The sequence below is a fragment of the Tachysurus fulvidraco genome, chromosome 5, assembly GCF_022655615.1.
Source record: "Tachysurus fulvidraco isolate hzauxx_2018 chromosome 5, HZAU_PFXX_2.0, whole genome shotgun sequence".
Lineage (NCBI taxonomy): Eukaryota > Metazoa > Chordata > Actinopteri > Siluriformes > Bagridae > Tachysurus > Tachysurus fulvidraco.
This window is the reverse complement of record NC_062522.1, coordinates 2,673,835-2,700,094: the sequence shown is the minus strand read 5'-3', so window position 1 is coordinate 2,700,094 and position 26,260 is coordinate 2,673,835. Positions and strand designations below refer to the sequence as shown.

The following is a 26,260-nucleotide window of genomic DNA, read 5'->3' as shown; positions in this document are numbered from 1 at the left end:
ATGGTGTTATTTATGTCTCTGTATTGTATAGTATAGTGTTATTTATGTGTGTATTGTATAGTATGGTGTTATTTATGTCTGTATAGTATAGTATTATTTATGTCTGTATTCCTTGTGTGTGTCCACATCACCACACTTGGCCAATACACCAGATTGTGATATATAATGGACGACCTTCCCTGTCCAAGATGGCGGTCGTTTGACGCGTGTCTCTCAGCGCTCTGCTTTTCCGGTGTGAGCTTTCGCATTGCACGCTGGGACACGGTCCGGTTTGGCGTTTCGCTTTTAGCTAAACAAGATGGCGGAGAATATTTTGTTCAGGGACTGGAGTTAAAGCGCAGAAACAGAATTCGGATTGCGGGAGATTGTGATGTTGAGCGACAGGATTTATTCTCCCCGAACAGAACATCTGCAGAAGTAAGCTGTCACACTGGGAGCGTTTGTGCTTGTGTATAGAAATGTGCGCAGTGTAAAAGCGTGCTGTTCTTTTTGCGGGAGGGGGGAGGAGGGGTGCTGAGCTAGGCTAGGCTAAGCTAGGCTAGGCTAAGCTAAGCTAAGTTGGCTAATCAGCGAGGCTTTGTTAGGATTACAAACAAAAATAAAAAGAGAGATATTTAGTAAGACGTGTTTGTGTGTTTGACTCGAAGATAAAATCCGGGCGAGTTTAGTGACAGTAGATGTTGCTTTAAGCTGATATGTAAAGCTAGCTAGTTGTTTGCTAACTAGCCGAATCTGCGCTAGTTATTTATCCGTTTAAAGGCTCTGACAGCTGCAGGCCCCTGTCCCTGTCCCTGTCCCTGTCCCGTTAATGAGGACCGGACTCAGGAGTTATATTTCATCTGCTATAGCGTTTTATGGAGGGTTTTTGTGTCTGTGCGGTTGTTGAAGTGTTTGTGCACAGTCATACCCCTGTGTCCTCCATGGGATTCAGCTTACAGCCTTCACACACACAGATACATACACACACACATACACACACACACACACACACACTCACAGATACACACACACACAGATACATACATACACACACACGCACACAGATAGAGACACACAGATACAAACATACACACACACACACACACACACACACACACACACACACACAGACACACACATATATTTTGGATATACTTATTTTTGTCTGTTGCTTTCATTCCTAAGGATCAGAGGTTTGACTGCATACTAGGGCTGGGCGATACGACCGAAAACCGTATCACGATATCAGTGTTTCATATCGGCCGATATCGATAATTATTATATGATAATATATTTTTTATGACCCATTTAAAATAAGGACCAGGAGAACAATCTATTAGATTTAAACCTTTTTATTTTAAACTTAACCTTCCTCTGATCAGAATCCCCTCAGTTATTAAGTCATAAATGTCGACAACCAGGAAACCTCCAATAATTATAATGTAAACATGAGTCTAAAGTCACAATGAACACTTAACTATTATCTCTTAACATTTAAGGTGAGAAATGACAGAAAATGTAAGAAATGCTTAATAAAGTGTAATAAAATTGCGGGGGCGACGGTTACATAATTAGCAGATGACATTGTTGTGACTACGGTCAGATTTATAATATCCATAAAACTGCCGTACCTGACTTTTCCTCTTTTATTTACAATTCTCTCGCTCGCTGCGGCTCATTTTCTGCTCATCAGTCGGCGGTTACTGAAGAGGAATCCAGCAGACCGGTACGAGACGACGATATGGCGCAACCAAACATGATACTGTTACATGATTGGCTGTTAGCGTGTCACTCCCTATGTTGCTAGGTTACCAGAGAGCGAGTGCCTTTGTTAATGCAACCAAACTTGCTTCGCAACCTCCGTTTTCTTCCGACGAAGAATAAAAAATATCGAGGGTTTTATCGAACACTTTTTTTAGCGATATCGATCACGTGTCTATCGCGATACATATCGTTATCGTTTTATCGCCCAGCCCTATTGCATGTAGATGGGAATCTTTAATTATTGGCTAAAATACCTCATCGGTGATGTAAAACATGGGCCATGTGTACTGAAGTATTTACAGTTCTACGCTTCAATATGCTCCAAGTTTAACTCATCCTCTCATCATCAACAGGATTGTTTCCTGACCACGTTTTGTTCTCTCTAGAGTTCAGAGAAAGAATCCGGCTTTGGAAACTCTAAGCAAGTCTAATGTAAGTATCACGCTTTCCATGTTCATGTTACTTCCACTCGTTTTTGTGTGGCATGTTGAATGATATTTCATCGTTATCGTTCGTCAGTAAGATACTACAAAGATAAAGGCAGCATTTTTCTGTCTTTCTACATTGAATCAAGTGTAAATGATGCACGCAGCTAGCATGAAATATATCGAGCAAAAGCCACGTCGCATGTCTGTCGGCACATGGTGTCTGTTGCAGTAATCGTCCTCTTCGTAAAAAACCTTCGCTTTGATCGTGAACTCATCGCTCGTGCTCGTGTGGTCCTGGATTGTCTTTATAGTTCTGGAATGATCTAAAACCTGAACAGTTTGATTGCACTGTACAGACTCTTAGATCCGAACCGTACTAATCCAGAGCTTTCCGGTTTGAATGTGTGCTACAGGAAGCGAGCGGCTGCAAAACATCTAATCGAGCGGTACTACCACCAGTTAACTGAGGGCTGTGGAAATGAGGCCTGCACGAATGAGGCTTGTGGCTCCTCCCCAGGTTTCCGGCGCATGGATAACAATGCAGCGGCCATCAAGGCCCTGGAGCTGTATAAGAATAACGCCAAACTGTGTGATCTCCATCCCTCCAAGAAAGGCGCCAGTTCTGCTTTCCCGGAGAACAGTGCCAAAGGAGCTCACAACTTTACAGCTTGCAGCAACGGGAAGATGAACCACAAGGACCTTCCTCCCACCAGGGAAGACTTTAGAGGTAAATGAAAGACCTTGTTTTTGTTTGTTCTTTGTCTTTGTATTTGGTTGTCATTCCCTTTTCCCCCTTAACATTTTAGATTTGAATTACTTGACGGAGGAGAAGGTGTATGAAATTCTGGCCATCTGCAGTGAGACGGAGGACTACTCTCCACTGATCCGTGTCATCGGGAGGGTGTTCTCGAACGCAGAGAGCTTGGTTCAGAGCTTCCGCAAGGCCAAGCAGCACACCAAGGAGGAGCTAAAGTCGCTGCAGGCCAAAGACGAGGACAAGGATGAAGACGAGAAAGAGGCCGCCTCGGCTTGTGCCGCCGCCGCCGCTATGGAAGTGGACCCGGATACTGCCTCTTCGAGTGAAGGAGTGTCCGGTGATCACGTCAGGAAAAGAGTGGAGGTGTCGGTGGACATCGAGGCGGTGCGGAGAGTTTACGACAGGTTGCTGTCCAATGAGAAAGTGGAGGCGGCCTTCCTGAACGCGCTGGTGTACTTATCACCCAATGTGGAGTGTGACCTTACCTACCACAATGCCTATGCCGCCAATCCTGACTACCTCAACGTGTTTATCATCGTGATGGAGAACAGCAACCTGCACAGCCCAGAGTACCTGGAGATGGCACTACCGCAGTTTTGCAAGGCCATGAGCAAGCTACCCCTTCCTGCTCTCGCCAAGCTGGCACAACTGTGGGCACAACACGGTGTGGAGCACATCCGGCGACTAGTCGAGACCTTCCAGCAGCTCATCACGTACACCGTGATCAGCAACGAGTTCAACAGCGATAACCTTGTGAATGAGGATGATGGTGTAGTAGCAGCCACCAAGTGTCTCAAGGTGGTCTACTACGCCAACGTCCTCGGGGGCGACCTGGACGTCGGGCACAGTGAAGACGAAGATGACGAGCCCATCGCAGAATCGAGTGAACTCACGCTTCAGGAGCTGTTAGGCGAGGAGCGCCGTGCCAAGAAAGGTCCCCGTGTGGATCCGCTTGAAACGGAGCTCGGCATACGCGTCTCAGACTGCCGCAGCCCCCTCGTCACTTTTGATGAATTCATCAACGAGCCTCTCAATGACGTGCTGGAAATGGACAAAGACTACACCTTTTTCAAGGTAGAAACTGAGAGCAAGTTCTCCTTCATGACCTGCCCATTTATCTTGAATGCCGTCACCAAGAACCTGGGCCTCTACTATGACAACCGCATCCGCATGTACAGCGAGCGCAGGATCACGGCGCTCTACAGCCTGGTGCAGGGACAACAGCTCAACCCGTACCTGCGTCTCAAAGTGCGTAGAGACCACGTCATCGATGACGCCCTCGTCAGGGTGAGTCCTTAACAGGCTGTTCACAAGAACATAGTGATGATAATAAATAGATCGAGACACTGCGAGGTTTTTGATATCCGTGACTTCAGCGTTCACGTTTAATTTCAGCTGGAGATGATCGCCATGGAGAATCCGGCCGATCTAAAGAAACAGCTATACGTGGAGTTTGAAGGAGAACAAGGCGTCGATGAAGGCGGAGTCTCCAAAGAGTTTTTTCAGCTGGTAGTAGAGGAGATCTTCAATCCAGATATAGGTACTGGTCAATTAACACAATTCTTTTTCAAAGTTTGCCTAACGAGATGAAACGCGCACAATGCAGATGCCTGAAATTTATCCAATCAGAGACCACAGTTTAAAGTAACTGTCTATCCTTTTAAAAGTCTTCAGTATACCTGCATGATTTTGTCTTAAAGGTGGGGTGAGAAATGCTTCGGAAAACCGAGTCGGGCCGACAATCTAAACTAATGTGTAGCCAATGAGCAGAAAGGGGCGTGTCTTGTCGATATGGGCGGAGAGAGTGTTCAGTGCGCATGTGTGACATTAGCAGAAAGCGGTTTTAACATCGACATGGAGGATAAAAACAAAGAAAGGAAGAGAAGAAAGACTTACGATAAGGACAAGAAGTAGGACGTGTTAATATAGGATCAGCTTTCCAGCGCTGGAGAGAACTGAAGGAGCAGGAAGTTGGCCACATATTCACAGGTTGGAGTTTCCCGAGTCAATAACTCCTGAGCTAAACGCTGTTACTACACAAATAACACCTCTTTTCTATCGTAGTAATGTAGAGAGGCAGCTACAACCGCGTTTTGTGTAGTAACAGCGTTTAGCTCAGGAGTTATCGACTCGGGAAACTCCGACCTGTGAATATGTGGCCGACTTTACTTAAGACGCCGAGGCGCTTTTTTCCTTCTCGATAGGTGAGTAACGTTGGTTTTGCTTTGTTACACAGAACTAATATATGCCTTTGTCCTTTACATCATTATGCTTGTGTGGCATTTTTGCTTGTTTGTTTATCTACAATCGTATTGTTCTTCCCTTCAGCTATGATAAAGACACGTTTCTTTCTGTTAGTCGCCTGGGTTATGTATGTATGTGTGGGCGGAGCTATCGATACAGGGGTGGGGCTCGTTTGGGTTAGGGGCGTGTTTGTTTTGGTGATTTTATATGTCAACATTGGCTTTCAAACAACGGAGACCCCACCTTTAAAAGCCATAAGAGGAGGAGCATTTAGTGGGAGCTGACGAGCTGCAGTGGCTCAGCTGCAATTATTGGAGGATTTAGCGCTGCTATGTTTTGATGTTCTTTCACAATTTAAGCAGAGTTTTAGCTGCTGCTTATTAAAGCTTTATATGTTTAGGAAAAAGCCATGGGTCATGGATCCAGACACGGACACTTACTATCGCTGGCTGGTGATAATAGCAGTGGGTAGATTCTTTACGTTTGTGTTTCAGAAGAGGTTTTTATATCGTGCACATTGAAAACAGCGTTCCTTTGCACGTGTTCCTTTGCACGTGTCCCTTTACACAAACAGTAATAACTCGTGTTCGTACCTCATGGTGTTCTCTTCATGTTCTCTGCAGGCATGTTCACCTACGATGAAAGCACAAAGCTCTTCTGGTTTAACCCTTCGTCGTTTGAGAACGAAGGCCAGTTCACGTTAATCGGGATCGTCCTGGGCCTGGCCATCTATAACAACTGCATTCTGGACGTGCACTTTCCCATGGTGGTGTACAGGAAGCTCATGGGGAAGAAAGGAACTTTCCGAGACCTCGGAGATTCTCATCCGGTAACGTCTTAGCTTTTTCCCTCTTCTGTTCACTATTCACTTCTTTTTCTAAACTGAGAAATAGGGCTGGGCGATAAAACGATAACGATATGTATCGCGATAGACACGTGATTGATATCGATAAAAAATCGTTAAGTGTTCATTGTGACTTTAGACTCATGTTTACATTATAATTATTGGAGGTTTCCTGGTTGTCGACATTTATGACTTAATAACTGAGGGGATTCTGATCAGAGGAAGGTTACGTTTAAAATAAAAAGGTTTAAATCTAATAGATTTTTCTCCTGGTCCTTATTTTAAATGGGTCATAAAAAATATCAATAATTATCGATATGAAGCACTGATATCATGATACAGTTTTCATCCGTATCGCCCAGCCCTACTAATACTGTGGATGAATCAGAGCTCTGTAACAACTTCCACTTTGGTCAGGTTCTTTATCAGAGTCTGAAGGAACTGCTAGAGTATGAAGGCAACGTGGAGGAGGACATGATGATCACCTTCCAGATCTCACAGACGGACCTGTTCGGGAACTCTCTCATGTACGACTTGAAGGAAGGCGGAGAGAAAATCCCGGTCACTAACGACAACAGGAAGGTTCGTCATGCGCCCGTTACGGGGAAAGAAATACAGATTAAAATGTACAGCAGTGCAGTTTTTTATTCTCTGTGTGTCTGTAGGAATTTGTAGAGCTTTATGCTGAATACATGCTGAACAAAAGTGTGGAGAAACAGTTCAAGGCCTTCAGAAGAGGCTTCCACATGGTCACTAACGAGTCCCCGCTGAAGTATCTGTTCCGGCCGGAGGAAATCGAGCTGCTGATATGCGGCAGCAGAGTAAGTCGGCGGCGTACAGGGTTACGGTCATGTGATCTGACTCGCACTATGTTTGGATAACACACCCTGTGTCTGCTCACCTCTAGAACCTGGACTTTCAAGCACTTGAAGAAACCACGGAATACGACGGCGGGTACAACCGAGACTGCCGCATTATTAAGTACGTTAAAGACTCTTCGTTTTACTGAGATTGCTCATTCTGGTGTGTGTGGGACGTGTGTGTGTCTGTTTGTTGTGTGTGTGTGTGTGTGTGTGTGTGTGTGTGTGTGTGTGTGTGTGTGTGTGTGTGTGTCTGTTTGTTGTGTGTGTGTGTGTGTCTGTTTGTTGTGTGTGTGTGTCTGTTTGTTGTGTGTGTGTGTGTGTTTGTTGTGTGTGTGTATGCGTCTGTTTGTTGTGTGTGTCTGTTTGTTGTGTGTGTGTGTGTGTGTATGTGTCTGTTTGTTGTGTGTGTGTGTCTGTTTGTTGTGTGTGTGTGTGTGTTTGTTGTGTCTGTTTGTTGTGTGTGTTGTGGTGTCTGTTTTGGTGTGTGGTGTGTGTTGTGTATGCGCTGTTTTTGTTGTGTGTGTGTGTGTGTGTGGTGTGTGTGCGTGCGCGTCTGTTTTGGTGTGGTGTGTGCGTCGTTTGTGGTGTGTGTGTGTGTGTCTGTTTGTTGTGTGTTGTTGTGTCTGTTGGTGTAGTGTGTCGTGTGTGTCTGTTTGTTGTGTGGTGTGTGTGCGTCTTGTGTTGTGTGGTGTTGTGTGTGCGTCTGTTTGGTGTGTGTGTATGCGTCTGTTTGTTGTGTGTGTCTGTTTGTTGTGTGTGTGTGTGTGTGTATGCGTCTGTTTGTTGTGTGTGTGTGTGTGTGTGCGTCTGTTTGGTGTGTGTGTGCGTCTGTTTGGTGTGTGTGTGTGCGTCTGTTTGGTGTGTGTGTGTGTCTGTTTGTTGTGTGTGTGTGTGTCTGTTTGTTGTGTGTGTGTGTGTCTGTTTGTTGTGTGTGTGTGTGTGTCTGTTTGTTGTGTGTGTCTGTTTGTTGTGTGTGAGAGAGTCAGACCTGCCAACCTTTACGCATTTTGTGTAGCAGATACACATTTAGACACCACAGTACGCTGCTACGATCTGTCACTTCCAAATACGCATTGTAAAAACCATTGATGCCTTTGAGTCCAACTGTCTGTGCATTTGTGCACCAGGCAATGCGCCTATGTGTGTAACCGCATTGGGCAGCAACCTGGGCAAATAATAACTCGACCAATCAGAGCGCCAGTTTAAACCTCTTCAACGCTACAAGCTGAGAGCCGTTAAAACGATGTGGTTTTCATCTGTCTCTGTCCGTCTTCTTCTTCTTACAGTGAATGTTTTTTACAAGTGAGGACTTAACGTTTCTAAGGTAAATGGCCAGAATCGTGAATTTCATCCATTTTAATAATCCTGCCGAACCACAGGTGTCGTTAGACTCCTTTACTGAGGCATGTGCCCAAGTGTCCGGTGTTGTGCCTCGAGTTTAAGTTTTACACACAGGTCAAGTTTTACTTTATTTGCCAGTATTTATATAGGAAACGTAAGTCATGTCTGTAAACGCATCGCCGTCGTACTTTAACGGAAAAGACAAACTGGCGCGAGGACGCAGACGTCAATATCCGCGAGCGTCCGTGTCCCTTTTATAGCACGCGGTCATGCTATAACATGATGAAACTAATGTCACTTTTTAAATATCAGTCGTATTCTGACTCGATCGTTACTGATCACATCTGATGGACATCAGATTTTTTTGTGAAAAGCAGGGACATAGAAGCAGAAAGTAGAGATGATGAGGGAGGTGTTATTATATGATCAGAACCAGAGTGAAGTCTAGAGTCTTGCATTATTACTGAGAACATTAACACGTGTGTGTGATGTCAGATATGAAGTTACTGTTTAGTTCATTACATCTAATTTATGGCAATACATAAAGAGTTATTAAAATACTATGCAGATATTATACACATACGCTCATAACGTTCTACTCTTTATTTTAGTAGCAGCCAAGTTTTGTTATTGTACTTTCTGTACATCAGTAATGTAAAATGCAAAGCTGCTTACATGCCATTTGTGCCTTAAAACATATTAATAATGTACAAAGTGTTTTCACACAAATGTGCGTGGAAACCTGTTATGAAAAACATGAGAGTGTGTGTGTGTGTGTGTGTGTGTGTGTGTGTGTGTGTGTGTGTGTGTGTGTGCCTTGCAGTTAGTAATACACATGATGTCAGATGAGGATACTGACAGAGAGGGAAGCAAATCTAAACAGAAGCGAGTATATAATTATATATAAGTTTAAGTTTTACACACAGGTAAAGTTTTACTTTATCTGCCAGTATTTATAAAGGAAAAATATAGTAAAACGTTGTGATGTGTGAGCTTGTGAACTTAATCAACACTGACCAGCAGATGTGCCTGACCTCGCGCCGCGTCGATGCAGTAAGTTGCTACTCAAAACTTTTTTCCAAGGTTGGCAGGTCTGCGTTTGGTGTATGTGTGTTTGTTGTTGTGTGTGTATATGTGTGGGGTGGGTGTGTGTGGGACGGGACGGGACGTGTGTGTGTGGGACGGGACGTGTGTGTGTGGGACGGGACGTGTGTGTGTGGGACGGGACGTGTGTGTGTGGGACGGGACGTGTGTGTGTGGGACGTGTGTGTGTGTGGGACGGGACGTGTGTGTGTGTGTGTGGGACGGGGTGTGTGTGTGTGGGACGGGACGTGTGTGTGTGTGTGGGACGGGACATGTGTGTGTGTGTGTGTGGGACGGGACGTGTGTGTGTGTGGGACGGGACGTGTGTGTGTGTGTGTGGGACGGGACGTGTGTGTGTGTGGGACGGGACGTGTGTGTGTGTGTGTGTGTGGGACGGGACGTGTGTGTGTGTGTGTGACGGGTGGTGTGTGTGTGTGTGGGTCGGGTCGTGTGTGTGGGACGGGACGTGTGTGTGTGTGTGGGACGGGACGTGTGTGTGTGTGTGGGACGGGACGTGTGTGTGTGTGTTGGACGGGACGTGTGTGTGTGTGTGTGGGACGGGACGTGTGTGTGTGTGTGTTGGACGGGACGTGTGTGTGGGACGGGACGTGTGTGTGTGTGTGTGGGACGGGACGTGTGTGTGTGTGTGTGGGACGGGTCGTGTGTGTGTGTGTGTGTGTGTGTGTGTGGGACGGGACGTGTGTGTGTGTGTTGGACGGGACGTGTGTGTGTGTGTGTGTGTGTGTGTTGGACGGGACGTGTGTGTGTGTGTTGGACGGGACGTGTGTGTGTGTGTGTGTGTGTTGGACGGGACGTGTGTGTGTGTGTGTGTGTGTTGGACGGGACGTGTGTGTGTGTGTGTGTTGGACGGGACGTGTGTGTGTGTGTTGGACGGGACGTGTGTGTGTGTGTGTGTTGGACGGGACGTGTGTGTGTGTGTTGGACGGGACGTGTGTGTGTGTGTTGGACGGGACGTGTGTGTGTGTGTGTGTGTGTTGGACGGGACGTGTGTGTGTGTGTGTTGGACGGGACGTGTGTGTGTGTGTGTGTGTGTGTGTGTGTGTGTGTTGGACGGGACGTGTGTGTGTGTGTTGGACGGGACGTGTGTGTGTGTGTTGGACGGGACGTGTGTGTGTGTGTTGGACGGGACGTGTGTGTGTGTGTGTGTTGGACGGGACGTGTGTGTGTGTTGGACGGGACGTGTGTGTGTGTTGGACGGGACGTGTGTGTGTGTTGGACGGGACGTGTGTGTGTGTTGGACGGGACGTGTGTGTGTGTTGGACGGGACGTGTGTGTGTGTGTGTGTGTTGGACGGGACGTGTGTGTGTGTGTGTGTGTGTGTGTTGGACGGGACGTGTGTGTGTGTGTGTGTTGGACAGGACGTGTGTGTGTGTGTGTGTGTTGGACTGGACGTGTGTGTGTGTGTTGGACGGGACGTGTGTGTGTGTGTGTGTGTGTTGGACGGGACGTGTGTGTGTGTGTGTGTGTGTGTGTTGGACGGGGGGTGTGTGTGTGTGTGTTGGACGGGACGTGTGTGTGTGTGTGTGTTGGACGGGACGTGTGTGTGTGTGTGTGTTGGACGGGACGTGTGTGTGTGTGTGTTGGACGGGACGTGTGTGTGTGTGTGTGTGTTGGACGGGACGTGTGTGTGTGTGTGTTGGACGGGGTGTGTGTGTGTGTGTGTGTGTTGGACGGGACGTGTGTGTGTGTGTGTGTTGGACGGGACGTGTGTGTGTGTGTGTTGGACGGGACGTGTGTGTGTGTGTGTGTTGGACGGGGTGTGGTGGGTGTGTGTTGGCCGGGACGTGTGTGTGTGTGTGTGTGTTTGCCGGGGTGTGTGTGTGTGTGTTGGACGGGACGTGTGTGTGTGTGTGTGTTGGCCGGGTCGTGTGTGTGTGTGTGTTGGACGGGACGTGTGTGTGGGTGGGTGGGACGGGCCGTGTGTGTGTGTGTGTTGGACGGGGTGTGTGTGTGTGTTGGACGGGACGTGTGTGTGTGTGTGTGTGTGGACGGGACGTGTGTGTGTGTTGTGTTGGACGGGACGTGTGTGTGTGTGTGTTGGACGGGACGTGTGTGTGTGTGTGTTGGACGGGGTGTGTGTGTGTGTGTTGGACGTGACGTGTGTGTGTGTGTGTGTGTGTTGGTGGGGGGGTGTGTGTGTGTGTGTGGAGGGACGTGTGTGTGTGTGTGTGGTGTGTGTGGACGGGACGTGTGTGTGTGTGGTGTGTGTGGGACGGGACGTGTGTGTGTGTGTGTGTGTGTTGGACGGGACGTGTGTGTGTGTTTGTGTGTGTTTGTCGTTGGGTGTGTGTGTGTGTGTGTGTGTGTGTGTGAGGGGTAGTGTGTGTGTGTGTGTGTTGGACGGGACGTGTGTGTGTGTGTGTGTGTGTGTTGGACGGGACGTGTGTGTGTGTGTTGGACGGGACGTGTGTGTGTGTGTGTGTGTTGGACGGGGTGTGTGTGTGTGTGTTGGACGGGACGTGTGTGTGTGTGTGTGTGTGTTGGACGGGACGTGTGTGTGTGTGTGTGTGTTGGACGGGGTGTGTGTGTGTGTGTGTGTGTTGGACGGGACGTGTGTGTGTGTGTGTGTGTGTGTTGGACGGGACGTGTGTGTGTGTGTGTGTTGGACGGGACGTGTGTGTGTGTGTGTTGGACGGGACGTGTGTGTGTGTGTGTGTGTGTTGGACGGGACGTGTGTGTGTGTTTGTGTGTGTTGGTCGGGGGGTGTGTGTGTGTGTGTGTGTGTGTGTTGGACGGGACGTGTGTGTGTGTGTGTGTTGGACGGGACGTGTGTGTGTGTGTGTGTGTGTGTGGGACGGGACGTGTGTGTGTGTGTGTGTTGGACGGGACGTGTGTGTGTGTGTGTGTTGGACGGGACGTGTGTGTGTGTGTTGGACGGGACGTGTGTGTGTGTGTTGGACGGGACGTGTGTGTGTGTGTGTGTTGGACGGGACGTGTGTGTGTGTGTGTTGGACGGGACGTGTGTGTGTGTGTTGGACGGGACGTGTGTGTGTGTGTGTGTGTTGGACGGGACGTGTGTGTGTGTGTGTGTTGGACGGGACGTGTGTGTGTGTGTGTGTAGGACGGGACGTGTGGTGTGTGTGTGTTGGACGGGACGTGTGTGTGTGTGTGTGTTGGACGGGTGGTGTGTGTGTGTGGACGGGACGTGTGTGTGTGTGTGTTGGTCGGGACGTGTGTGTGTGTGTGTGTGTGTGTTGGACGGGACGTGTGTGTGTGTGTGTGTTGGACAGGACGTGTGTGTGTGTGTGTGTGTGTGTGTTGGACGGGACGTGTGTGTGTGTGTGTTGGACGGGACGTGTGTGTGTGTGTTTGACGGGACGTGTGTGTGTGTGTGTTGGACGGGACGTGTGTGTGTGTGTGTGTTGGACGGGACGTGTGTGTGTGTGTGTGTTGGACGGGACGTGTGTGTGTGTGTGTGTGTTGGACGGGACGTGTGTGTGTGTGTGTGTTGGACGGGACGTGTGTGTGTGTGTGTTGGACGGGACGTGTGTGTGTGTGTGTGTGTTGGACGGGACGTGTGTGTGTGTGTGTGTTGGACGGGACGTGTGTGTGTGTGTGTGTTGGACGGGACGTGTGTGTGTGTGTGTGTTGGACGGGACGTGTGTGTGTGTGTGTGTTGGACGGGACGTGTGTGTGTGTGTGTGTTGGACGGGACGTGTGTGTGTGTGTTGGACGGGACGTGTGTGTGTGTGTGTGTGTTGGACGGGACGTGTGTGTGTGTGTGTTGGACGGGACGTGTGTGTGTGTGTGTGTTGGACGGGACGTGTGTGTGTGTGTGTTGGACGGGACGTGTGTGTGTGTGTGTGTTGGACGGGACGTGTGTGTGTGTGTGTGTTGGACGGGACGTGTGTGTGTGTGTGTGTTGGACGGGACGTGTGTGTGTGTGTGTTGGACGGGACGTGTGTGTGTGTGTGTGTGTGGGTCGGGTGGTGTGTGTGTGTGTGTGGGACGTGTGTGGGACGTGTGTGTGTGTGTGTGTGTTGGACGGGACGTGTGTGTGTGTGTGTGTGTTGGACGGGACGTGTGTGTGTGTGTGTGTTGGACGGGACGTGTGTGTGTGTGTGTGTTGGACGGGACGTGTGTGTGTGTGTGTTGGACGGGACGTGTGTGTGTGTGTGTTGGACGGGACGTGTGTGTGTGTGTGTGTTGGACGGGACGTGTGTGTGTGTGTGTTGGACGGGACGTGTGTGTGTGTGTGTTGGACGGGACGTGTGTGTGTGTGTGTTGGACGGGAAGTGTTGTGTGTGGTGTGTTGGACGGGGAAGTGTGTGTGGGTGGGGTGGGGACGGGACGTGTGTGTGTGGTGTGTGTGGGTGGGTGGGACGGGAACGTGTGTGTGTGTGGGTGTGTGTGTGGGGGACGGGACGTGTGTGTGTGTGGGTGTGTGTGTGGTGGGTGGGACGGGACGTGTGTTGTGTGTGTTGTGTGGGTGGGACGGGACGTGTGTGGTTGGTGGGTGGGACGGGACGTGTGTGTGTGTGGGTGGGACGGGACGTGTGTGGGTGGGACGGGACGTGTGTGTGTGGGTGGGACGGGACGTGTGTGTGGGACGTGTGGGTGGGACGGGACGTGTGTGTGGGTGGGACGTGTGTGTGGGACGGGACGTGTGTGTGTGGGTGGGACGTGTGTGTGGGACGTTTGTGTGTGTGGGTGGGACGTGTGTGTGGGACGTTTGTTTGTGTGTGTGGGACGTGTGTGTGTGTGTGGGACATGTGTGTGGGTGGGACGTGTGGGACGTGGGACGTGTGTGGGTGGGACGTGGGACTTGTGGGTGGGACGTGTGTGTGGGACGGGACGTGTGTGTGTGTGTGGGACGGGACGTGTGTGTGTGTGTTGGACGGGACGTGTGTGTGGGACGGGACGTGTGTGTGTGTGTGTGGGACGGGACGTGTGTGTGTGTGTGGGACGGGACGTGTGTGTGTGTGTGTGTGTGGGACGAGACGTGTGTGTGTGTGTGGGGCGCGTGTGTGTGCGAGGGGGCGCGTGTGTGTGCGGGGGGGGCGCGTGTGTGTGCGCGTGTGTGTGCTGGGGGGCCGCGTGTGTGTGCGGGGGGGACGTGGACGTGTGTGCGGGGGGGACGTGGACGTGTGTGCGGGGGGGACGTGGACGTGTGTGCGGGGGGGGACGTGGGCGTGTGTGTGCGGGGGGGACGTGGACGTGTGTGTGGGGGGGTACGTGGACGTGTGTGTGGGGGGGTACGTGGACGTGTGTGTGGGGGGGTACGTGGACGTGTGTGTGGGGGGGTACGTGGACGTGTGGGACGCGTGTGTGTGGGACGCGTGTGTGTGGGACGCGTGTGTGGGACGTGTGTGTGTGGGACGTGTGTGTGTGTGTGTGTGTGTGTGTGTGGGACGTGTGTGTGTGTATGTGCAGGTGATTATAATAATGTAAATGAAGACTGAAACTCCACCCAATACACTTTTCATCCACATCCCTTTCATAATAGAAATATTTACCAAACGATTAAACTTTACGTTTAGTTTGTTACGTCTCGTGGTGTTCGGATTAGACTTTGAGTGTTTAGCCTTTGAGCCCCCACCCTAATCCCACCCATGTACTAAGCTCCACCTCCAGGATCTGATGATAACAAGGATAACTGCGTTTCATTGCTTTGTACTTGTACACGTGTAATGACGATAAAGTTAAATCTAATCCAATCTAACCCTTGACCAGACTGTCCAGGTTGTCTTCTACATATCTTGTACTTCAGGTCTCGTCCTGTACCACACGTCTCCTATATTAATGCTGCTGTGGTTGTGTGTGACCGCAGGGACTTCTGGGAGACGGTGCACGCGTTTGGACAGGAGCAGAAGAGGCTGTTTCTGCAGTTTACCACGGGCACAGACAGGGCGCCGGTGGGAGGTCTGGGCAAACTGAAGATGATCATCGCCAAAAACGGGCCAGACTCGGACAGGTAAAGAGCGCAGCTAGGTCTGTGTCACAACCCCACGGTGGCGCTAGAGAGCAGCTTAAAGGTGCTCATGTTCAGTGAGCAGGGTAATAAGGGCTAAGCAGTGGTGGTGTTACTGACGGCATGAGTGCTGAGTTTTGTGTTCTTTATTTTCTTTTCCCTCCTCACACACAAAACACACACACACACACAACAAACACACACACAAAACACACACACACACAAAACAAACACACACACACCAAACATACACACACGCAACACACACACAGACAACAAACACATACACACAACAAACACACGCACAACAGACACACACACGCAACACACACACGCAACAGACACACACAACACACAACAAACACACACACACAACAAACACACACACACAACAAACACACACACACGCAACACACACACACGCAACAGACACACACAGACAACAAACACACACACACAACAAACACACACACACACAACAAACACACGCACAACAGACACACACACACAACAAACACACACACAACACACGCAACAAACACACAACAAACACACACAACAGACACACACACACACAACACACACACACACACACACAACAGACACACACACACACAACACACACACACAACAGACACACACACACAACAAACACACACAACAGACACACACACAAATATGTATATATAAATATGCATGCATATTTTTAACAATTGGCTGCATGCTTGTGTGTAAACATTTCTCCAACGTTGTGTGTGTGTGTGTGTGTGTGTGTGTGTGTGTGTGTGTGTGTGTGTGTGAAATCCTTCAGGTTACCGACGTCTCACACCTGCTTTAACGTGCTGCTCCTGCCTGAATACTCCACCAAGGAGAAACTTAAAGAGAGACTCCTCAAAGCCATCACTTACGCCAAAGGCTTCGGCATGCTCTGAGGCGCGAGGAGCATGAGCGGCAAAAAACAACAACAACAGAACTCTTTCAGCTCGTCCGTCGAAGGCGAACCGGACGACGACGACGGCGACGACGACGACATACGATATCAAGTTTTCAGTGTAAGGATGTGAAATGGGCTAAAACGGGAAAGTTGTGGTGACCGAGTGCCTGTGCCTAACTAAAGTAGATAAAACCACACTGGACTCTAGACTCTATATTTCTCCCTCTCTGTGTTCCTCTCATCTAAGTGTTAAGTTTCCCTTTTGTTTTTGTTTTCGTTTTCGTTTGTATGCACTGAGAAATAGCACTATTTATTTTAAGGGATTAAAAAAAAGCAAGCCTGTCGTTTTCGTTTATCCGGTGCACTCGTTCAAGGTTAAAGAACTCCGAGACCGTCGTCGCATACGTTAAACCCTGTAGAGATCTGAAAGGGAACGGAGAAGAAGAAGACGAGGAGGAGGAGGAACTGATGATCGTGGTTATCGTTGTAACAATGGTTGAACTGTGAAAGTGCACTTAATTAATATTCAGAATGTCCCTGTTCTGTCTGTCCGTCTGTCTGTCCGTCTGTCTGTCCATGTCTTTGTGTCTCATCTCAGCCACTTGTCACGGTTCATAGGTCTTCCCAGGTCAGTCCCGTGCATCACTGATGCTATATATATATATATATATAATCAGAGGTACAGAGTGAGCTGATGTTTGCAGAAACGTCTCAGCAGGTGTGTGTGTGTGTGTGTGTGTGTGTGTGTGTGTGTGTGTGTGTGTGTGTGCTGCTTGCTTATTATCACCAGTGTTCTGTATTTAGCTGCAGAGTCTCTGGGCTCGTGCTCCAGTGCGATGAAAGAAAGAATGCAAAATGGTTTCACGATCACTTTTTTTTTTTCTTTTCCAGAATTTTAATCTAAAACTATAATGAAAATCCCAACTTCCATGTCTTTTTTTTTTTTTTAGTAGCTTCGTTCTATTCGTACGACGAGAATACGAAGGATTTAACGGGTTTTTGGCACAGATTGTCCCGCCGTCGTAACGTGCCAAAGAAGAACCCGTCAGGTTACAGCCGGAGATCCACTTTAGTCACGTCCTGGACCGGAAATAATAATAATTATGCTTTCTTTGCCTGTCTTTTTTTTTTCTTTTCCCCTTCCATGTTCCTCCAAAAAAAACTATGAAAAAGGTGTCTGTGGTTTGTTCCACTGCTGACGGCACTCACATTAAAGAACTTGATATTGAGAATGAAAGCATTTAATTGATTGTTTCAAATTCATTCTTAAATAAATAAATAAAAAAAACTTTAAAAATAAAACCTGTGTGAGAGAAAAAGATGGTGGTTACGACGAGTCCACAGAACGTGACGCTCGTCATCATTGCAGCGAGAACCTGAAGCTTGTACTCGGACGTGTTAATCTGTTGATCTCCTAAGTATAGGATCGACGCCGAGCGCTTCTTTCATCAACAATGTGACATTTTCAATTTAGATGTTCTCAATTCTGGGCTTAGTGGTTAGCACGTTCGCCTCACACCTCCAGGGTCGGGGGTTCGACTCCCACCTCCACCTTGTGTGTGTGGAGTTTGCATGTTCTCCCCGTGCCTCGGGGGTTTCCTCCGGGTACTCCGGTTTCCTCCCCCGGTCCAAAGACATGCATGGTAGGTTGATTGGCATCTCTGGAAAATTGTCCGTAGTGTGTGTGTGTGTGTGTGTGTGTGTGAGTGAATGAGAGTGTGTGTGTGCCCTGTGATGGGTTGGCACTCCGTCCAGGGTGTATCCTGCCTCGATGCCCGATGACGCCTGAGATAGGCACAGGCTCCCCGTGACCCGAGAAGTTCGGATAAGCGGTAGAAGATGAATGAATGAATGAATGTTCTCAATTCTATGCAAATCAGGTATGACGTAGTTCGATCATATCGTAAACCTGCGTGCGGACGATTCTTCCGGTTCTCCACCTGCCTAGAATTATTTCCTGCTTGTAATTAACGGGCTTTTTATATCGAGCTTCTAGTGTTTTTACCATCAGAACAACAATAACAAAAACACTGCAAATTACACGTCTCGTCTTCTAGTGTCAACGGAGTTATTCCACTGCCGAGAGAGATGAAGATCTAACGGAGCTTCACATCCAGAGCTGCTGTAAAAACACCATCATCATCTCCACCACTTATTCCTCTCATTTCACTTATTTACTTTCTGCTCGGAACCTGAAGAGACCCGTTTAACGTTTGTGTCATCGTAAGAAGTTTCGGGTTTATCCGTCGAAGCGCTCGTCTGAAACCCACCGATAAGAGGGCGGCAAGTTTAAACATGACGGCGATGACGAGATGGGAAACGTGCTAACAGACTCGACAGACCTCGTTTGAAGAATCTGTGGTGATGGTGTAAGCAGAACGTTGCCATGTTCTTTCATCTCGGGTCGGTCTTCAAATCAAAGACTTTTCATGATATAATTCTTGGACAAGATTTTATTGAGATCTCGTACAGCGGGATGAGGAACGATCGTAAACGAGCACCGAAGACCGGTCCAGTCCGGTTTCGGTTCTTAAGAACCGGAAGCTGAAACCTCAGTGGGAAGTGAATCACCCAAACTGGACTGATGATGAAGATGATGAGGAAGAACTGTTCATGCTGCTGGTGGTGGTGTAATTTTTTTTTGGATTTCAAATCAACAGATCTAATCTAACCTTCCAGATGCAGTAGAACAAAAGATTTGCACCAATTACCGTGAGGCCATTGTTAAAGGAACGTCAGCACAACCTGGTGGAATCCATGCAGATGTCTGAACAAAAAAAAAAATAAGGTTTATGTTTTATAAATAAAGCGGTGTGGTGCTGGTTTGTTTTTTTGGTTTGGTTGGTGGTTGCTGCAGTTTGAAATGTATTCACTAGGTGGCAGTGATGTATGTATGTATGTATGTTGTACCTGAGTGAACAGAACCTGATCTGGATCAGCTGGGATTATAATCCTCAGCATCACCTTAAGTACAGTAATAATAGGTAACGATCTCTTCCTTTCAGCCGTCTTACATTTAGCAGTTTGTCAGAGAAACGAATCAGGAGGACGTGAGTAGAACGGCTTGGTGAAATAGTCAGGAAACGTTCTCGCGATGTTTTTTATCTAGTACAAACTTTAATGTTTGGATATTTTGACTGTAAAAAAAAAATGATGATATTATTGGCTTTTAATGTGGTGACATTATTGACATCTCTGGTGTTGTGAGCGCGTCTCTGCTAACGACCCAGACTTCTCTTTAACGATGTTTCTCTATAACGATGTGTTTCTCTATAAAGACGGTGTCACAAATCGCACCGGCGTAAAAAAAAATTTTTCCAGTAAAACTACATTAAAAAGTGTAACTACGACGACGCAGCCGAATAATCCGATCATTCGAGCATAAAGGCTCAAACGTCTACTGAGCATCGATCCCCATTTATTTTTGAAGAGTTTTTAAAATAATTAGACCAAGAATTAAAGGAACTTTTTAACATGACTAAAAACTGCTAATTTACGTACACGTGTGTTTAACCTATGGCATTAAAACGAATAAAGAAAATGATGCCGTTTTTTTTTCTCTCTGTACGAACCTTTAAAGTTGTATGTAATGTCTCGGTGATGTTTGATCTCGGTCCATAAACATTTAGAGATATTATTCCTAATCCTGTTCTTCTGGGCTTTTATTCTATTCATCATTAACTTTTATCTAAACAACATTACAGTAAAAAGTAGTTCCGGTTATTAGACACTTTCCCGAAGGGGGTTTGTCGTTCCGTCTCCGAACAGAGTGACTGTAGGACTTTTGGGCAAAACAATAAAATATTTGGTGCCCAAATCCAGACCGAACCTGATGCTAATAAATATCCTCCCTCTCGTTTTTTCTCTCTCACCTGTCTTCTCATTTCCTTTCCTCCTCTCTCATCACTCCCTCACCTCATTCTCTATACCTGCTGTGTCTGAAGACAGAAAGAAAATAAATAAAATGAACCTCAGTTTATTTCTATACAAAGGAGTTTAACTCTTACATCTTATAGTCCAGGTTAGAAGCATCGTATTTACACCACAGTGCTGCTGGACTCTGGATCTGTTTATGGAAGGAGTCTCCAGTGTCGGTGCTTCGTCTCACATCGTAGCGAAGAGTTTATTTGGAGTAACCGTGTGAGTCCGAGACTGAAACACACCGGAGCGCGACTTTAAAGAAGTTACGAGAAGGTTGTTCAGGTTGTATAAAGTTCACACGCTGGACGTATCGAAGGAGGAATCTAATCTACGGCGCTGTACAATTTGGAAAAGCTTTAAAGAGCTAGAGTCTGTACAGAGAAATAAAACTGAAAACGCTTGTATACAAAAAATGTATAAACAAATCTTCGAATAAAGACGCCCGGAAGTGTCGCTTATTTTTTCTTCTCCTCCTCCTTCTTGTCGGTGACCACCTCAGAGAGATCTTCCTCCCTCAGTGTCTTCACTTTGTTCTCCATGTTGGTGAGCCTCTGTTTGATCCTGCTCTGGTAGGACGTGTATTCTGCTAGCAGTCTGGCGAACTTGATGGTCATTACATCGAGGTTGCTCTCCAATCGTGAGATCTTCTCCTCCAGATCTTTGGGGTCGGCCCCGGCGCCGGCCGCCGCCTCGTCCAGGAGGTTGTCCTTCCTCAAGATGGCCTTCCCCTTCTCCTCCAGTGCCTTTTTGGCTTCCGGGTACTCGGTCAGCGCCTCCATCAGGTCGTCTTTGGAGAGGGCGAAGAGGTCCGAGTAGCCTACGCTGCGGATGTTTGCAGTTCTCCTGTTCCCGGCTTTGCTTCCTTTGATCCCGAGGATGCTGATTTCACCGAAGTACGCGCCGTCGCTGAGCACGACAAACTGCGTGACGCCGTCGTCTGCCACCACGGCGAGCTTTCCTTCTTTGATGATGTACATCTCTCGTCCGATGTCACCCTTCTTGCAGATGTAATCTCCAGGGCTGAAGACTTGAGGCTGAAGTTTTAGGACCAGTTCAATAAGCAGTCCAGCTTCACAATCCTGGAAGATGCGCACTTTCTTCAGTGTGTCTAGATGGACGTTAATGGCTATCTCTGCTTTAAGCTTGTCCGGAAGGTTCTTCAACACCGCCCTCTCGTCGCAGGTTTTCTTTTCCGTCCAGAGGTAATCAAACCACTTGATGACTCTCGCCTCTAGATCTTTGCTGACCTTTCGGAATTGCATGTACTGCTTAATGGAGTCGATCTTGGCTTGGAAATCGGCGCGTGACGCGTTCATGTTGGAGATCATCGCACCCACGTTACCGACGATCGTAGCGAAGATCAGTACGCCGATGAGGAAGTCGGTGACCACGAACAGGTATTCAACATCTTTGACAGGGGGCGGGGTTTCTCCAATGGTGGTAAGGGTAAGCGTGGACCAGTACAGACAGTAGATGTATTTCCGAGCCAGACGGCCGTATTCCGGATGGCTGATGTTCGGATACACCCACGTGTCCGTCCCGAAGCCGATGGTTTTGGAAATGGCGAAAAAGATGCAGGCGTTCCAGTGGATGATGATCAAGATGTAGAGGACGAGGTTGCTGATACGGAAGATATTAGGATAGTTAGTTCTGGTCTCGGTCCGATCGAAGAACTCGAAGAGACGTGCCATTTTAAAGAGGCGGTTGAAGCGTAGTTCGGGGTTGTTGTATCCCACCTTGATCATGAAAATGTCGGTCGGGAGCATAGAGAAGATGTCGTATTTAAACTGTGGCATTTTTCTGTAATTCTCCATTAACTTCTTGCTGTCTTTCACTAGAAGTCCTTGCTCTAGGAAACCTATAAATCACAGATGATATTTAAATTTCGTTCTTAAACAATTACATTTTGAAAATCCTTCTGAGGACTCCTTATTTACCTGTCCTCGATCTCACAAACGTGTCCACGTAGTAGAGTAAATCTGACGAGTAGTCCAGGACCATCCACAGAGTCATGTACGAGTCCTGAAGCTCATTGAAACATGCTCTATAGGAATAGGAATTGTGTAAGAACTCCAACACAACCAACGTGTAATCAAGCTTTACTAAACGAGTCGTGTTCAAAATCAGACCTTGTTATGAGCATCATCAGGTTGTAGAACACCGGCCCCGCTATTATCACCAGCCAGCGATAGTACATGTCCGTGGCTGGATCCATGACCCATGGCTTTTTCCTAAACATATAAAGCTTTAATAAGCAGGAGCTAAAACAATTTCATCACTTTACTCATATATTCTATGATCGTCGGAGCCGAAATCAAATCATTCTCGAATTGGTCGTAAACGGCCAAAAACGTTCACGGCACAATTTATTTTGGCCACAAAAACCTCAGAGAGCTGAAAACATCAAAACTCTGCTTAAATTGTGAAAGAACACCAAAACATAGCAGCGCTAAATCCTCCAATAATTGCAGCTGAGCCACTGCAGCTCGTCAGCTCCCACTAAATGCTCCTCCTCTTATGGCTTTTAAAGCCAATGTTGACATATAAAATCACCAAAACAAACACGCCCTAACCCAAACGGGTCCCACCCCTGTATCGATAGCTCCGCCCACACGTACATACGTAACCCGGGCGACTAAGAGAAAGAAACGTGTCTTTATCATAGCTGAAGGGAAGAACAATACGATTGTAGATAAATAAACAAGCAAAAATGCCACACAAGCATAATGATGTAAAGGACAAAGGCATATATTAGTTCTGTGTAACAAAGCAAAACCAACGTTACTCACCTATCGAGAAGGAAAAAAGCGCCTCGGCGTCTTAAGTAAAGTCGGCCACATATTCACAGGTCGGAGTTTCCCGAGTCGATAACTCCTGAGCTAAACGCTGTTACTACACAAAACGCGGTTGTAGCTGCCTCTCTACATTACTACGATAGAAAAGAGGTGTTATTTGTGTAGTAACAGCGTTTAGCTCAGGAGTTATTGACTCGGGAAACTCCAACCTGTGAATATGTGGCCGACTTCCTGCTCCTTCAGTTCTCTCCAGCGCTGGAAAGCTGATCCTATATTAACACGTCCTACTTCTTGTCCTTATCGTAAGTCTTTCTTCTCTTTCTTTCTTTGTTTTTATCCTCCATGTCGATGTTAAAACCGCTTTCTGCTAATGTCACACACGTGCACTGAACACTCTCTCCGCCCACATTGACAAGACACGCCCCTTTCTGCTCATTGGCTACACGTTTGTTTTGTTTTTGTTTATCGTCCGACTCGGTTTTCTAAAGCATTTCTCAAACGACGGAGACCGCACCTTTAATATCTATTCTGTTGGAATCTCTCTTTCAGTAGGAAGTGACAGAATCAAACAGAATCCATATAAATCCACAGTAACTCACTGACCGTTAGAATGATTTGTTGCCCAGTTCCTTAATGTTTAATTATATGGAGATTTACACAAACTCATGAGCAAAATGCACAATAAATTTGTGAACACCTTTATCTTGTTTAGCCCTTTAATTTAGTTTATTAGCTCTGCCAACCATACAAGTTGCTATGGAAACAAACAATTATTTACTATAGTGCAACTGTGGTGCTGCGCAAAGTATTGGCACCCCATGCTGTAACTGTACCAATACAATTTGACCCATATGACAGATGGATGTGATGAAACAGTGAAAGGTACGAAGCAGATTTTAATAATAATTGTGGTGGTGGTGTTGTTTTTGGACTAGGTACATTTACCTGGTACCTGCTTTGCTTCATACTTACTGGGGCTCTTCTGCCTTTTTATCATCTTTCTTATCCTTCTTATCATCCTTTCTGTCCCCGTCTTTTTTCTCGTCCTTCTTTTCATCCTTTTTCTCTTCCGTCTTGTCCCCATCTTTTTTCTCATCTTTCTTTGTTTCATCTTTTTTGCTAAAGGTGACATTTTTTGCATTTATTCAGATTTAGATGTTTTCTTCTAGGGACCACTAAAGACCTAAGTACTATTCTACCAGGGTGTACTAATGTATTTCTCCTGTAGGGGGCAACACTAGCACACACATTCCAAATGTCCATTAGTCCTACACTGGGACTGTATTTATATCATACGGAAGCGTATTGCATTCACTTGAGGGAAAAAATCTACCCTGTTTTTCTGAATTAACGACTTAATTATCTCAGAATTATGAGATCATTTTTCATAAAAAAAAAATAATAATAATTGTTCTGTTTTTCTGAATTAATGAGATCCCTCAAAATCCTGCCAGGAACTCTATATTAGGTGGATTGCATGGAAGTAAACATGTCCCGCCTTTCAAGTTTAAGGGATCTCGTTAATTCAGAAAAACAGAGCAAAATAATTTTTTTTCATGAAGATTATTCTCATAATTCTGAGATAATTGACTCATTAATTCATAAAAACAGAGTGAAAAAAATGTTTTTCAAAACAAAAATCTCATAGTTTTGAGATAATTAAGTCGTTAATTCAGAAAAACAGAGCAAAAAAATTTTCATGAATAAAAAGTTATCTCATAATTCTGAGATAATTAAGTCGTTAATTCAGAAAAACAGCAAAAAAAATTATTCATGAAAAATTCTCAGAATTCTGAGATAATTAAGTCGTTAATTCAGAAAAACAGAGCAAAAAAATTTTATTCATGAAAAATTCTCATAATTCTGAGATAATTAAGTCGTTAATTCAGAAAAACAGAGCAAAAAATTTTTCATGAATAAAAAGTTCTCATAATTCTGATATAATTAAGTCGTTAATTCAGAAAAACAGAGTAAAAAATTTTTATTCATGAAAAATTATCTCATAATTCTGAGATAATTAAATCGTTAATTCAGAAAAACAGCAAAAAAAATTTATTCATGAAAAATTCTCATAATTCTGAGATAATTAAGTCGTTAATTCAGAAAAACAGCAAAACATTTTTATTCATGAATAAAAAGTTATCTCATAATTCTGAGATAATTAAGTCGTTAATTCAGAAAAACAGCAAAAAAAAAATATTCATGAAAAATTCTCATAATTCTGAGATAATTAAGTCGTTAATTCAGAAAAACAGAGTAAAAAATTTTTATTCATGAAAAATTATCTCATAATTCTGAGATAATTAAGTCGTTAATTCAGAAAAACAGAGTAAAATTTTTTCCTCAAGTGAATGCAATACGCTTCCGTAATATCAGAACTCTAATATACTAATAAACGAATATAACGCACATTTATATCTCTGGACGTTTTAGTAGCAGGTGCTGCTTTTTGTACTGAAATACTTTGTGAAGTCCTGAACAAATTGTTCGTGTCTTAAACAGTCTTATATTTAGACTAAAATAACTAATCAGACCTTTAACATGATCAACAGTGCGAACAATTTGGTTAAAATGTTTAGTGAATTACTTTCAAATTATTTCATTAACATTAAAATTTGTTTTGTGAGACCAAGTTATAAACAAGTCTGGACTGAAAAATCTCGTCTTAAACCTTAAAAAAAAAAGATTTTTTTTAATTACGATTTTGATGGTTTTATTTTTAGACTGTTTTAGACCACAATGTTTAATTAACATACAAAAACTATCAAATAAAAAGTCTTCAAATTAGAAAAGTCTATTTGATTGAAGTCTTAAAATCTAAACTTATATTTTTTTTACTAAAATACATGCTGGATTATAAAATAGGACTAAATTACACACATTTATTAATTAATTATGCTGGTGAATTATTTTTACACTAAAGATGGAACGACAATGAGGATTAACTAAACCATTTTTTTGTTGTTTTTTTTTTTACGGTGTAGAAATATCAGATGTCTTCAAATTAGGACTAATAATAATTAATATAAAAAAAGAACAAATTTTAATAAAATACTAAAAATTAGAATTAATGACAAACCCAATAAGGATGAACCTAATTATTTTCTTTCTTTAACAAACAAGACCGTGTTTGATTTTAAGTCTAAATGATTATTTAACCTACGAGTTTTTACTGAAACGTTAAAACTAGAACGTGGAGTTTAAAAATGTTCTAAGATGCTTGACAAATTTTAGTTTTAGACATGAGACGTTTAAGACGACCTGAGAACACACGGCCCTGGGAGTTATAATTAAAATATATTTTAATATCTATACCGAATCTGTAACTCCTCCGTTACTAATCGAGACCTCCTGCTAAAACTGTTCAAACTCCTG

At 45.7% G+C, this 26,260-nt stretch overlaps 2 protein-coding genes across 7 annotated transcripts in view; one reads left to right on the top strand and one right to left on the bottom strand.

Moving 5' to 3' along the window:
- The first annotated feature begins 259 nt into the window (after window positions 1-259).
- Window positions 260-17,409, top strand: ube3a (ubiquitin protein ligase E3A). Of its 4 annotated transcripts, none has more exons than XM_047813533.1 (11): window positions 260-417; window positions 2,097-2,175; window positions 2,785-2,898; window positions 2,978-4,215; window positions 4,324-4,468; window positions 5,796-6,001; window positions 6,434-6,598; window positions 6,682-6,837; window positions 6,924-6,997; window positions 15,095-15,238; window positions 16,047-17,409. In XM_047813533.1, the coding sequence occupies exons 3-11, from the start codon at window positions 2,856-2,858 to the stop codon at window positions 16,165-16,167; spliced, it is 2,292 nt and encodes a 763-aa protein (XP_047669489.1). In that variant the 5' UTR covers window positions 260-417; window positions 2,097-2,175; window positions 2,785-2,855; the 3' UTR covers window positions 16,168-17,409. The 4 variants fall into 4 exon arrangements, with proteins under 4 accessions (XP_047669489.1, XP_027029905.1, XP_047669490.1 ...); XM_027174104.2 differs by having other exon boundaries at window positions 2,585-2,898; XM_047813534.1 differs by having other exon boundaries at window positions 262-417; window positions 2,130-2,175.
- A 2,720-nt stretch (window positions 17,410-20,129) lies between these two features.
- cnga3a (cyclic nucleotide gated channel subunit alpha 3a) overlaps window positions 20,130-26,260 on the bottom strand; it is a 13,605-nt gene continuing 7,474 nt past the window's right edge. For all 3 annotated transcript variants that reach the window (XM_027174107.2, XM_027174106.2, XM_047813536.1), the window contains 3 exons: window positions 22,220-22,321; window positions 22,028-22,134; window positions 20,130-21,948 (listed from right to left, as the gene is read on the bottom strand). In XM_027174107.2, coding sequence (XP_027029908.2) covers window positions 20,546-21,948; window positions 22,028-22,134; window positions 22,220-22,321 — 1,612 coding nt within the window. In that variant the 3' untranslated portion in view covers window positions 20,130-20,545. The remainder of the gene's footprint in view (window positions 21,949-22,027; window positions 22,135-22,219; window positions 22,322-26,260) is intronic.